We start from the raw sequence: 13,887 nt of genomic DNA on the forward strand, positions 1-13,887 counted from the left end.
TCTCTATCTCTCATCTTTGTATTCTATCTATATTTTTCATATATCTTCTCTCTCTTTTTTTCTCTCTATATACCCCCAACCTCTCGCCCTCCATCCCATACATACATATACTATATATATATATATATATATAATACATATACATACATATATATCTATACACTATATATATATATATACACATAACATACATACAATACCCATATATATATTACATACATATACATCACATATATATATATATTCTATATATATATCATTGACTATACATATTATAGGTATATATATATATATATAATAATACATATATATATATATATATATATAATGTACATTATTAATATATATATATATATATATAGACATACATATACACATATACTATAGATATATATATACATACATATATTATATAACATATATATACATATATATAACCTACATATACATATACATATACATATATATGTACATCTTATACATATATATATATATATATATACATATACATATATAGATAGTATATAATAACATCCATACATAAAAAATTTAAATAATACCCATATCATATCATATATATACATATATATATATATATAATTATATATATACCATATATAATATAATAACACACATATATATATATATATATATACATACATATACACATATATGATATATATAATATATATATATATACATACATCTAATATACATATATATACCATATACATATACATACATATATATATATATATATATAATATACATATATATAATATAATACTATATATACTATATATATATATATACATAATATAATATATATACATAATATAATATATATACATAATATAATATATATACATAATATAATATATATACATATATATATAACATACATATTATATATATATATAACATATATATATATATTATACTAATATATATAATATAATACATACATATACATATATACTATATATATATAGTATATATATATATAATATATATATATACACATATAATATACATATATATATATCATAGAGATAGATATATACATTACAACATATAGAATATATACATACCGGGTATAATAGATATAGCATACATACATAATAGAGCCTAATCCTCATATACATATAATATAGCATATAATACACAAAATATAATACATACATATAGATATAGATATACAATAATATACTATAATATAGTACTCCAATAACTATACATACAGAGATATATAATAACAGACATAGAGTAACCTACTACATATAGCATACTTATATATATATATAATAACATATACATTATATATCATATATATCATATATTATATACATATACATACATATACATAATACATATACATATATATATATACATACAATACATATACATATATATATATATATAATATATACATATACTATATATATACCCCCATATACATATCATTTATATACATTATTAATATATATTATATACATCATATACATATATATATATATCTTACACCCATATATATATTATATAGCATACATAATCACATATATATAGATATACATATATTATTATATATACATCATATACATATATATACATACATATATGAAATATATATATAAATACATATATATATACAATATACATTATATAATATATATATATATATATATAATACACATACATATATATATATATTATACTATATATATAATATATATATATATATATATATATACACAATATATATATATATATATATATATATAATAATATATATATATATATATCTATATATTACTACAATATACATATACATATATATTATACATACATATACATAGTACATATATATTATATATATCATATACATATACCTATATATATACATACATATACATGTATATATATATACATTATATAATATATATATATAATACATATTACATATATATATATATACCACACTATATATATATATATACATACATATACACATATATATATATATACTATATATATATATAATATATACACATACATATACATATATTATATACATAACATATATATACTATACATAATATACATATATATATATATATATATATATATATATATATATATATATATATATATATATATATATATATATATACATACATATACATACATATATATATACACATACATATACATACATATATATATACATATACATACACACACATACACACATATATATATTTTAAATATTTTAATATTCAATAACAATTTTCACAGTGCACAAAGATTCATTCATAAAAATTGCCGACAAAATAGCAAATGCAAAGAAGCTTGTAGGTTTTAAATAAAGAACAAGATTTAAATATGTGCGCCCTCATAACATGGTTATCATGACTGACCACAAGGCAAGATTAAACAACATTATTAGTGTGATTTAACATAAAAGTAATCCAACGTTAATGTGGGAAACAGTGCCGTCTTAATCTTAGAAAGGTCCTTGAGGTGCGGCCACCACGTCCCCATTTACCCACTTTCCTCCCTCTGACGCGTGCTTCTGTCTCGGTCGTAGTGTGATGCTGCATTAGCAGTGCCACTGGTTTGCATGGCAAGTTGCGTTTGCCAGAGTTTCTCACCTCAGGCTCAGTTCTTCCTGGACTGCTGAGGGTAAATTCACCTGTTGCCTCCAAGTGGAGTCTGAAGAAGGGGCAGGAGCTCTGTTGAGTGTGCAACAGATTTCTCAGTGGACTGTTGGACTGGGAATCTGAGGAGAAGATACAAACAATAAAAGGAAAACAGCAGAAAGGCACAAAGTTATGAGAGGACACACACTATCCAGAGAAAGGTTGAACACAACTCGGACCATGGAACTCGACAGTCTCATCTAGCCAATGGAAATTCCCAACCAGCCTCCAACGTGTGCGTTTAAATGAAAACTCTGGCAACGTTCTGTATTTTTCTTATTGTCAACATTTCCCATGAATTGACCAAAATCAACAATTGATTTTACTAACACTTACTGTGCGTGTATCCAAAACCATAAGGATTAGTTTTTGGCGACAGTTAAACAGTGAGGCTCACTGATGTGTTTTTAAATACATCTGGTGATATGTTGTAAGAATGAATCAGGGCACCGTCGTTCGTTTCAAGTAAATCCTACATTCACCATCATGCTGCCGTAAATACTTACTACAGCACCACATGTGTATTAATCTAATCTGTATAGTAGCAGTCACTGTGACATCACTAACTGGTCGGTGAACAACCGTTTTGAAGCCCTGAGTTTTGCATTTAGGCCGTCGCCATCTTGATGTTTTTAAGTACAACAGAACAAGATATTTTTAGGCGACTAAAACGTTACAATGAACTTTAATGAACTGAAAACACTGTGAAAGTTATTATTGAAAGACGAAAACACCCAGACCGGACAACACCATGGTGGCGACATGTCAATCACAAGGTAGCCACACCCTAAGCATACGCTGCTTTATTGTCTTTTTTACTCTAAATGGGATCATTTATAAAATGAACATCATGTTGTATGACGAAGACTTGAAACTAGAGATTGAGACAATAAACTCTTCAGGAAAATGTTTACTGAGCTCATAAATGAAGAGAGAAGTTGTTGCCACCTAATTATTCCACAGTCCCTGTTAAATGGTGCATTTACTGTGCAAGACTAAGTCTACAGCCGCAATGTGGGAGGTGTTGGAGTGAGGGCAGAGTCAGAGATGGTGGCAGCCAGGGTGGAGGAGAGAGAGGAGGGTTTGATGGACTTGAGGTTGCAGAATGTTATGAATATACAGCAACTGACTACATTCATCGCTTTCTCATCATCTCAAATGTTAAGTAAAAGTGGAACAAAGGGAACCATGTCTCACAGGTACAGACAGTTACAGTGCTTACAGTAAAAGGCCTACCTTGAGCTTCATCTTTCATCTACTCTTGTTAGCGCTCTTCTGCACCCCGTGCTGCTCCATCTCTTCACTTTCCATAAAGCAAGACAAACAAGAGTTTAGCGTTCAGTTCTACCAGGATGACAACACTTCATTTATGGATACTGATACATTTCTTTAACAGGAATACATAAACATCATACCTGTTGCTCTGCATCCCGTTGGTACGGACTCAGGGACAGAAACAGAGTCTTAAGAACTGAATTTGCAGTTGTTGCTACTGCAGATCCTACAAAATGAGGCATTAACAACATATTCAGCAGCAAATCAGCATTTCACACGAGTATTTGAAAGCAGGTTGTGGAATGTCCTTACCTCTGTGGGATGAGGTGTCCTGCTGTTGGACATGGGGTGTAGATGGACTGGCAGACATCGCACTGAGAGAATCGGACACAAGGCAGACAGGAACCACCATCTGCTTTCTAGGTTGATTTATATGCTCCGCAGAACTGTCTTCATTGTCTAATTTAGGATTAGGAGAGAAATTGTGGGATCTTGGCACATGAGGGATTTCTTTGACATCAGTTCTAACCAGGCATGGGAGAGGTGTCCCTAAATTAGAAGTCCTTTGTTTGGAGTTTGATGCATTATCAACTGACTGGTTTGACTTTTGGGAACAGGAGGAAGTCCTTGAATAGTCTGATTGAGACTTCATGCATGGGGGAGGAGCAGCACTGAGAGGGGCAGCAAAAAGGCTGAGGAAGGACCTGGCAGAGGCTTTGTCAGGCTCAACCGCACTTTTAACACAAATGCTTGTGCAGTCTGCAGACTGTGGAGAAGGACAGGAAGATAGAATGAAGCCTTGAGGACAAGAGGAACTTGTTACAGAATCATCTATTGGCTGCAGAATGTCAATAATGGAGCTTGCAAAAAGGCTATGAAAGGGTCTTTTCAGGGTATTTTTACATCCAACTGCCAGATCACCACTATGTGACATTTTACTGCTGCACCCGGCTGTGACTTCAGTTGAATAACGCTGCCGTGTTCCACGTTTGAGACCAGATTGTGTCATTTTTGAGTGCAGGAGGATCTCAGTCGGTTGTTTTGCTGCAAAATGACGACCGACAGAGTTTGCAGAATCACGTGTCTTAATGGAGCTGGTGACAGGTTCAACAGTAGCAGCAGCTCCATCTTTAAACTCTGTGAAACTTGAAGAGGGACAAGGAGGCTTTATTGATGCATGCAAGTCCAATGTCACAACAGAGAGATGTGGCCTCAACTGTGTAGGATGTTTGGAAGTACATGTTTGACTAGGAGGCCTTGAAAAAATGCTTTTGCGATTAATGCGTCCAAAAGAGAGAACACCTTCACTTTTAGAGGTAGATGTGTTATCGGCAGGCAGGCGCATGCTTCCTCTCACATCTTCTTTGTTGTTAGAGGACTTCTCTGCCACAGTAACAGGAGAATGCAGCAACTCCAACTTGACTTCATGAGAAGCTCTTTGAGCAGGTTTCAGGGACTCTGGCATATTGACACTTTGCTTCTTGTAATCCCTGGAGGCCGGAGTAAGACTCGGGCAGGTCTTGGAAACCAGGCCGGTATTCACTTGGAGGGATGATAGGCTCTTGAACATTTTCTCCTGGGACTGGTTCACCGCATTTGCGGTATTTTGTGAATACAAGACCTTCACATTTCGGCTTTCTGAGCTTAGCAGTGGATCAGTGATCTCCTCCCCGTCAGTGTTGGGCGTGTAGGATACAGTCCGTACAGTAAGAGGGGCTGATTTACAGGACCTGAGAACAGCATCAACAGAGTAGGGAACTTTGCTTTGGGTTGCTTCACATCCAGGAGTTGTAAAGAAACTAGGAAAAGGTTTAAACAGTTGAGGTCCAAGCACTGCTTCCACTGAATAACAAACTGGCTCCTCGTGATTAATGTTACTTGATGGAGGGGGGTGAGGTTGAGCAGCATCTGATGGATGTGATGGGACAGCTTCCTCTATGTCCTCAGCCAGTTGTTCAGTCGGACATAACAAGCTTTCCTTCTCAGCATTTGTTTCTGCACTGTTGTAAAAGTAAGGCCTGAAAGTAAAAACATCAGCATGCTCATCATAACTGCTGTGAATGATTAGCAGATACATTCCTCTGTGAGAATTACACTGATATATTTACAGAATCCCAATGACAAGGTTAAGGTTGTATGTGCATACCTGAGTGGTGGAAGGAGTGCATCACAGGTCCCGTTTGCTTCTATGATTTCTGACTCCTCTGTGTTTTCTGGTCGTCCCGACGACGACGACTCCTGTTCAGCATTTTTTGTAAGTTCATAGAGGTCTCTTTCCCGTTTGAGTGCCTGCAGTGAGAAGCAGACATCATCATCTTCAGCACACAGCAAACGCATATAAAACATTTGGTAACACTTTCTATGACTCCCATGTCTATAATGCATTATAAAATACATATGCGTTATAATCTGCTTTTAGCGCAGTATAAAGCACAGTATTCTTAATGCTTTATAATGATTATACCTTATTAATAATATTTGTATAGCACCTTTCATACAAGAATTACAGCCCAAAGTGCTTCACATCAAAAACATAACAATTAGTACAAGGACAGAATAAGAGCATTTACAGTACAATAATCACAGTGTAGATGTAAATAAGTGTGAAGTAGCATTAGCAATAGTATAAAATAGCAGAATTAAAATAGTATAAAATAACATTGGAAATCATGCCTAGTTTCCGTATCTGTATTCCGTAACTTAACGACTGTCATGCCGGGAAACCACATTCATCACACCATTCATGTAAATGTTTTAAACTATCAGAGCCATATTTTGAAAGCATGAGATCACCAATGGGCCCTGCAGCTGGTTTACTCACTTTGCTACCCATTCCTGGTCGTCTTCCCGCTTCATAAACAAAGCCCAGTTTGTTAAGTTTTATGAAACCTATCGGTTAAAGACAGTTTTTCTCCAATAATATTCTTTAATCTTTCACTTTTCCACTAATTGTGTAAAGAACATACAAACACATTCATCAGAGAAACTTCCTCTTCGCCCCGTGGTAACAGTCTATTTGATCTCAGGTTTTTCAAAAATACACACTCTGAAATGTATCGAAGTTACCTTTACACATTCAATGTTAAACCAGGTATAGCAGCATTTACATGGGTTTAAAGTGGCATAGAGTAGCAGCATTAAAGATTGTATAAAATATCACCATTAAAAGGCTAAAGTAAAGAGATATAAAATATCACCATTAAAAGGCTAAAGTAAAGAGATATGTTTTTAGCTTACTTTTGAAGATATTGAGCGAGCTTGCCTCCCTGATGTCTTCAGGTAAAGTGTTCCATAGCTTTGGTGCATAATTGCTAAAGGCTGCATCCCCGATTTTCTTTTGGATGTTTCTGGGAACATTTAATAAACCAGTAGTGGATGATTGTAATGTTCTTGGGGGCACATAGTTTGTTAGAGAGTTGGCAGTGTAACTTGGTGCGGTTCCGTTTAGGGCTTTGTATACAAGGAGGACCTTAAAGTCAATTCTAAAAGTTACTGGAAACCAGTGTAGAGCGGCTAACACTGGACTGATGAGGTCTCTCCTCTTGGTTCTAGTCAGTAGCCTCGCTGCAGTGTTTTGGATGAGCTGAAGTCTCTCTGTTGTTTTTTTTGGGAGGCCGGTAAAGAGTGCATTACAGCATGGATTAGTTTTTCAGCACTCTTTTTATTTATAAATTGTCTGATTTTAGCTATATTTCTAAGGTGGAAGAATGATGTTTTTGTCACCTTGTTTATGTGGGATTTAAAGCTTAGATCTGAGTCTATGATAACAGCAAGACTTGTAACTTCAGGTTTAAAGGAGTAAGTTTCCCCATGTTATTCAGCATCATCCCTCTTTTTGTTACAGGACCTACTAGTAGGATTTCAGTTTTGTTCTCATTTAATTTTAAGAAGTTATTGCTCATCCATTTATTTATTGCTGACAGACAGGTGGTGATGAAGTTAACAGCTGTAGCATCATTTGTTTCAGCAGAGATGTACAGTTGCGTGTCATCCGCGTAGCTATGGAAGCACACATTGTGTTCTCTAATGATGTCCCCCAGTGGTAGCATGTATAGGGAGAACAGTAATGGACCGAGGCAGCTCCCTGGTGGAACTCCAAAGTGGGCATCATGCTTCTCTGACACATGATCTCCAAGCCTGACAAAATACTTTCTCCCTTGATATATGTTCTGAACCAGTACACAGTCAGAAAGACCAACCAGTTTTTCTAGATGATTAATTAGGATGTCATGGTCGATCGTGTCAAATGCTGCACTTTGGTCCATGGGTGTTTTAAGTCATTATAAAATGCTCAATTCTTATCCTACTAGACCTCTTAGAATAACGTATCACATTATACTGCTTTAAAACAGAGATTATAATGCAGTATATAAAAATGCTATTGTATTACACGATGGGAAATATAACATACTATGATCCTTGACCTTATAAAATGCTTTATATGGTGTTATGATTATTGTTATACAGCACAGTGCTTATAAATATACTTAAACAGTGCTATAAGCAGATTACAACTTATATACGTGTATAATGCATTATAGACATGGGCCTGAAAGAAAGTTTCACTAAAACATTTTCATGAGTGGACTTTTACACACCTCATTCAACAGTTTGGTGGTGACGTCATTGAGAGGCTCGTGGGAAAACTTGCAATCGGCTCCTTGAGAACATTCTCCTCTTCTGTGGAAGAACTTGCAAGGGAAGGACTGTGCAGCTCAGTGAAGGAAATATTGAATATTCAACAGCCTCCCGTTGTGACAAACAGCAGTACAAACAGTTTATGAGAGATGTGAAGAGTATTGCTGTTCAACCAAAGGATATTATGCATGTATGGGCAGCGCTCCCCTTTTGTGCAGAATCCTTGGATGTAGAATTTGCACACTTCTTTGACGAGATCGTTGTAACCCTGAATATGTTCCAGTTGGCAAGGTGTCCTCCTGTGTGCAGCAAAGGGAAAACAACAGTGGGAGGGCATTACAGTGTGAGTTATAACGGCACTCAATAGAAGCCAGAATAATGAGTTTAATGTGCGAGTTGAAGGAGCCACTTTGACATGTCAAATTCAGTATTGTTTTTACTTAAAGTATGTATATCAATATGCATCGTAATCATAACCTGCCTTGATGCACCTTCCCCAAAGGAAATGTCGACAAACTAACCGCCCCTCCACCATCACACCATTCTGGTCCTTGAACTCCTCAGTCATGAACCTTGGACGTTTCACTTGGAAGTCCTAGGAGGAAAGAGGAGCACATCGATAAGATTCAAACATTTTAATGAATACACGGTCAAATTGAGCATATTCTTGCCCACTGACCGACAGACTTACAAGGGAGTAGAAAATACAAAGTAAATATCTCAACACTAGAAGAGAGATGTATAGCTGTATACATATACACAACATAAAGAATACATTAGAATACTCTAAAACTTAGAAAACAATAAATATGAGAAATTACTCAAAAGTTTTTTTAGCAAGTGAGCATTTTGATGAATTTAGATTGTAGGGAGCAGGAAGAAGGTTAAAAACTCTCCATTTCTTATTAGCAGGTGGCTCCTAACTCCACATTACACCTTTAACCTCTAGTTACCATTAAGACATGCCTGTAGCTTTCACTGCACAATAACAAGGCCATGTTTCTGATGCAACGGAAAATAAAAATGTAAGAGACTTGAGACAGAAATATGTATCTATGCATCTGCCCCGAGGCTTGTGGATCACAAGGCTACACTGGACACACTTTAGTATTAGAATTGTATTATTTCCAAAAAAAGGACAGTTCTCCCCAAAATCAAATTATACAGAACTATACCCACCAACGAGTAAGCACGAGCCTCTCGTCCATGAGTAGATGCACGCTTCCTTCTGCGTGATGATATGGTTGGTCATTGACTCAACATTACAGGTAAGAGGGGAAAAGTGTTTCTGATTTTGGGGTGAAAGCATCATGCAAGTGTCCCTTCATTCAAACGGCCACAGGTAACAAGTTGATGGATAATATCTGCACTGACCGCCACAGCAAAGTGTCTTGTTTACCTGCTTGTCGTTTGTGTTTTTACGGTCTCCTCCACCTCTTCCCCAGGTACGTCCAGTCTGAGGGTTTCCACCTCTATTAGCAGGTCTCCATCGGTCCTTCTGCTGATGCTGATTCTTCTGCTGTTGCTTGTTCGCATTATGGTTATGGTTATTTTTAGTTTTGTAATTCTGACCTCTGGGACCCTTGTTATTGTGGGCAGCTTTATCACTTTGATTATGTGTCATGTCTTTGGTGAAGCCAACGCTTGCGTGTTGACTCTCAGTGTTATGCGTATGATAGCGCGTGGCCTTGGTGTCATCGTCTTCGAAGGATGTAGCATTATAACTTCTGGTTGTCTGGGCTTGGTGAAATTGCTTCTGTGGAAAGAAAATGCATAGAAATCAAATGTCTAGCATATGTCGGTTAATATTGCAAGATTTGGCTTAGAATAAAAATGACATTTTATTCTCTCAGTTTATCTGCCTCTTTGCTCAAATGGTCTTCTGCTCTACAAATGTCAAATCTTGCTCAATTTCCTACCCAATTAGCAATTCATACACGTGGTTTCTACAGTACATATGATTTAACTGGCAACCTTATCATATTTAAATCTACAACAAAACCTTCCCCAACACCAACAAATATGCTTAAATAAAGGAATATTTTAAAACTCTACTTCCATCACCGCTCGTCTCCCACGACTTTTAGTTGGAGGCTGTGACTTCAATGAAGTCAAAATCCCAAACATAACAATTAGAAATATGTCTACATCCCAGACCCTATAGTATCACAAATATCCATCCATCGTCTACCTCTTATCCGGGGTCGGGCAGTGGCTCAAGTAAGGAACCCCAAACTTCCCTTCTCCGGGTCAATAGAAAACATTACACAATATAGTAAAAATATAATATTTAAAATTCCCCATCATCCCAAAGCAAAAGAAAACCATTTAAAACATTTTATTAGAGTGTATCCATCCATTTAATTGTTAGGACAAAGATTCAGAATTGAAACAAATAAATGTGTGTCTTGTGATGATACTGAAACTACTGATCATTATTTATTTTTTACCAATGTATGTATTCTGAAGAGTTATGGCTTGACATGTACATGACATCTCAAGGGACTCGTCATAGACATAGCAAAGATGACTTTCCGATTAATAATGTCCGTATTTTATTTATTTATTTCACACACAAATCCAAGTATATGAAAGTGAAGCCTAGATTTATTGTATTTTAAATGTGTGTTTCTTGAATGCCCTTAAATTCAAGAAAAATAAGAATTTGGTGGAAAAAGCCCTAGATCTTTTTTTGTATGCACCTCATCCTATTGGTCTAATGCAAAGATCTGTAAGCCATAATAGTGCACATGATAAATCTGACCTGTTTATAGGGGCCAGTCTGCTCAGCCTGGAGTTTCCTCTTTCTGGCATTGCCTCTTCTACCATCCTCAGCCTCATTCCTGTAAAACAAAACGAGTTTGTAATGTATGCAGTGCAGTGAGTATGCAGATGAAGGCCATTGAAAAACAACTGCTTTCTGAAACAAAGCAAAGCTAATGGCCAACTTTCGTTTAAAACCCAAATACCTGTGCATAAAGGCTGGCTGAGCAGGGCTCCCGACATCTTCTTCGACAGCAGATAGTCTCGTGAACAGGTTTGCGAAAGACATTTTATTTCGCTCGTCATTAGTTATTTGTGTCTTCTTGTGGAAAGACTAGCACGACAATAATAGCCGAGGATGTAATCTTCCGGTCAGAATATATTGTAAAGTAAAATAATAACTTTTAAACTGCCACAGGTGCACACGGGGATTTAGTAGTCGCCAGGTATTAACTATCCTAAACTGCTTTTCTGTTCAGGCCTGACGTGCCAAACATATCTTCGAGTTTGAGTTGCGGTCCAGTGAACACTGTTCACTGAACAGTGGTTCACATGGCTCACTTCTGTCACTCCATCGTCCACCTCTTCTTCCGTGTTTGAGACAGACGTCACGGACTCAACCAATCGTCTTCTTCTGTTTCTTCTTCTATTTCTACTTCTTCTGCTTCTTCTTCGTCTTCTTCTTCGGATTCGGCAGACTATACACTGCCATGCGTATTGCTGCCCTCTAACGTTATTGTTTGTTAAATGATTATTTTAACATTTACTTATATTTTTCTAAAATAGATATTCCATCAATTTCCTTTCAAAGTGTATTTGTTAAACGAAATTGGCAATTAACTACATTATCTCATATCGCAGTTACTATTATTTTGATGAGTATGTTGAATGTTATTTTATCTGCACCTTTAGCTTGTTACGCCTTTTTTCGACTCTCTTTCCTGTCTTTGTCTCTCCACCTATGTTAAATAATTGTTTTCTTTTTATTATTGTATTCCCCAACTTGAATTGTACATGTTCTTTGTGAAAATTCATGGCTGTACTCTACATGTGATGAGTGTTGTTTTGCAAAGTATTTTCTGTCTCGTCTTCCTTGTAGAAATTCTCAAATGTAGCCCATAAAAGTATCATGTTCCCTAAATAACCTTATCTGGAGTTCTGTTATGTTGTCCAGTGAGTTGTCACAAATGACCTTCATTTGTTGTTGCCCTGTGAGAACATAATTTGAGATTTATCAGAAATCCTTTATTAGTCCTACAACGGGGAAATGTACCTTGTTACAGCAAAAGAACATGAAGAAAAGTGGCGAGCACACAATAGTTAAATGGAATAAAAATAATATAAGTACAAAGTGGTTGATAAAAAGTTGTAAAAGTGAGTATTGTAAATGGCAGTGATAATTGCACAACAGTCTTGGAATAGTCTGTTGTTGGTGTGGTGGTCTACCAGGGGCCGTGGTGATTGTACAGTCTGACCGCTGCAGGAGAAAGGACCTACGGTGTCAATTTGCCATAAGAAACTCATAGACTGGTCTGTACCACAACACCCACAACAACATCTCACATTCAAAAGCTTTAGCAAACACACTAATGTATAGTTACAGAAAGAAGTTGGGTTTGGGTTAGAATATGATTAGTGCACAGCCTGGTCTGCCTGGTAGTCCTCACTGAGGGCATCACACTTCCTAATGCACCTGAAACAATCTCCATCCCCTCTGACCTTAATAAACTTTTTTTACATGTCATTTAACAGACGCTCTTATCCAGAGCGACTTACAGGGAAGTAACTACAGGGACAGTCTCTCTCTCACACACACACACACACACACACACACACACACACACACACACACACACACACACACACACACACACACACACACACACACACACACACACACACCCTCTGTGGGAGTGCTTACTGTACACTCAGATCTCCTCAGTTTGGTAAGTTTTACAACAAATCATTTTATCACATTCACCAAACATCAAACAAGTTAGTAACTTTTCAGATTACAGTATTCGTCCCCTTCCTGTCCGAACATGTATCTCCAGATGTGTTGATGTTGAATGTTTGGTATAAACTGAAGGATGAAGTGTTTCTTTATGTGTTGAGAAACTTATCCTACTTCTTAAGCTAAATAAACCTTTTTTTTTAAAGCACATTGGATCAGCTGGAAAATCATCACAAAGCTGAAAAGCAGCTGCAAAAATCATGAGAAGTTGACCTTTTAGACTTTAGATATGTGGACAGGACAGAGACAAAGCTACACCCATGATGATCTGACAGAATATGATGCATTGCTGTACATTAAACTGCCAAGTAGTATTTAAAGGAGTTAAAAACAGCACATCCACAGCAGTGAAATGCAACATACACATTAATGCAGTAGTAATGTCAATCCAAAAACATTATATATAAAAGTAAAACATAATTTTACTGCACTATAATTCCTTTTACTCTTGATTTCAAGTTGGGTGAATAATGGTGAAGTGGGACACTGTCACGGTTC

General features: G+C 35.7%; 1 protein-coding gene across 1 annotated transcript; it reads right to left on the reverse strand.

The window, feature by feature from the left end:
• Positions 1 to 2,254: 2,254 nt before the first annotated feature.
• On the reverse strand, positions 2,255 to 9,121 carry LOC115014858 (uncharacterized). The gene is made up of 8 exons (XM_029441961.1): positions 9,094 to 9,121; positions 8,796 to 8,911; positions 8,573 to 8,682; positions 6,121 to 6,263; positions 4,287 to 5,992; positions 4,115 to 4,200; positions 3,936 to 4,002; positions 2,255 to 2,779 (listed from the first exon to the last, which is right to left on the reverse strand). The coding sequence occupies exons 2-7, from the start codon at positions 8,800 to 8,802 to the stop codon at positions 4,000 to 4,002; spliced, it is 2,055 nt and encodes a 684-aa protein (XP_029297821.1). The 5' UTR covers positions 8,803 to 8,911; positions 9,094 to 9,121; the 3' UTR covers positions 2,255 to 2,779; positions 3,936 to 3,999.
• Between the last annotated feature and the right edge of the window lie 4,766 nt (positions 9,122 to 13,887).

This window comes from Cottoperca gobio, chromosome 1 (genome assembly GCF_900634415.1).
Source record: "Cottoperca gobio chromosome 1, fCotGob3.1, whole genome shotgun sequence".
NCBI classification, from domain to species: Eukaryota; Metazoa; Chordata; class Actinopteri; order Perciformes; family Bovichtidae; genus Cottoperca; species Cottoperca gobio.

Coding starts and splice junctions, on each gene's coding strand:
- LOC115014858 (XM_029441961.1), bottom strand. Junction 6,264..8,572: donor CCACCAAACTGTTGAATGAG/GTGTGTAAAAGT, acceptor TTCTCACTGCAG/GCACTCAAACGGGAAAGAGA. Junction 5,993..6,120: donor GCACTCCTTCCACCACTCAG/GTATGCACATAC, acceptor TTTTACTTTCAG/GCCTTACTTTTACAACAGTG.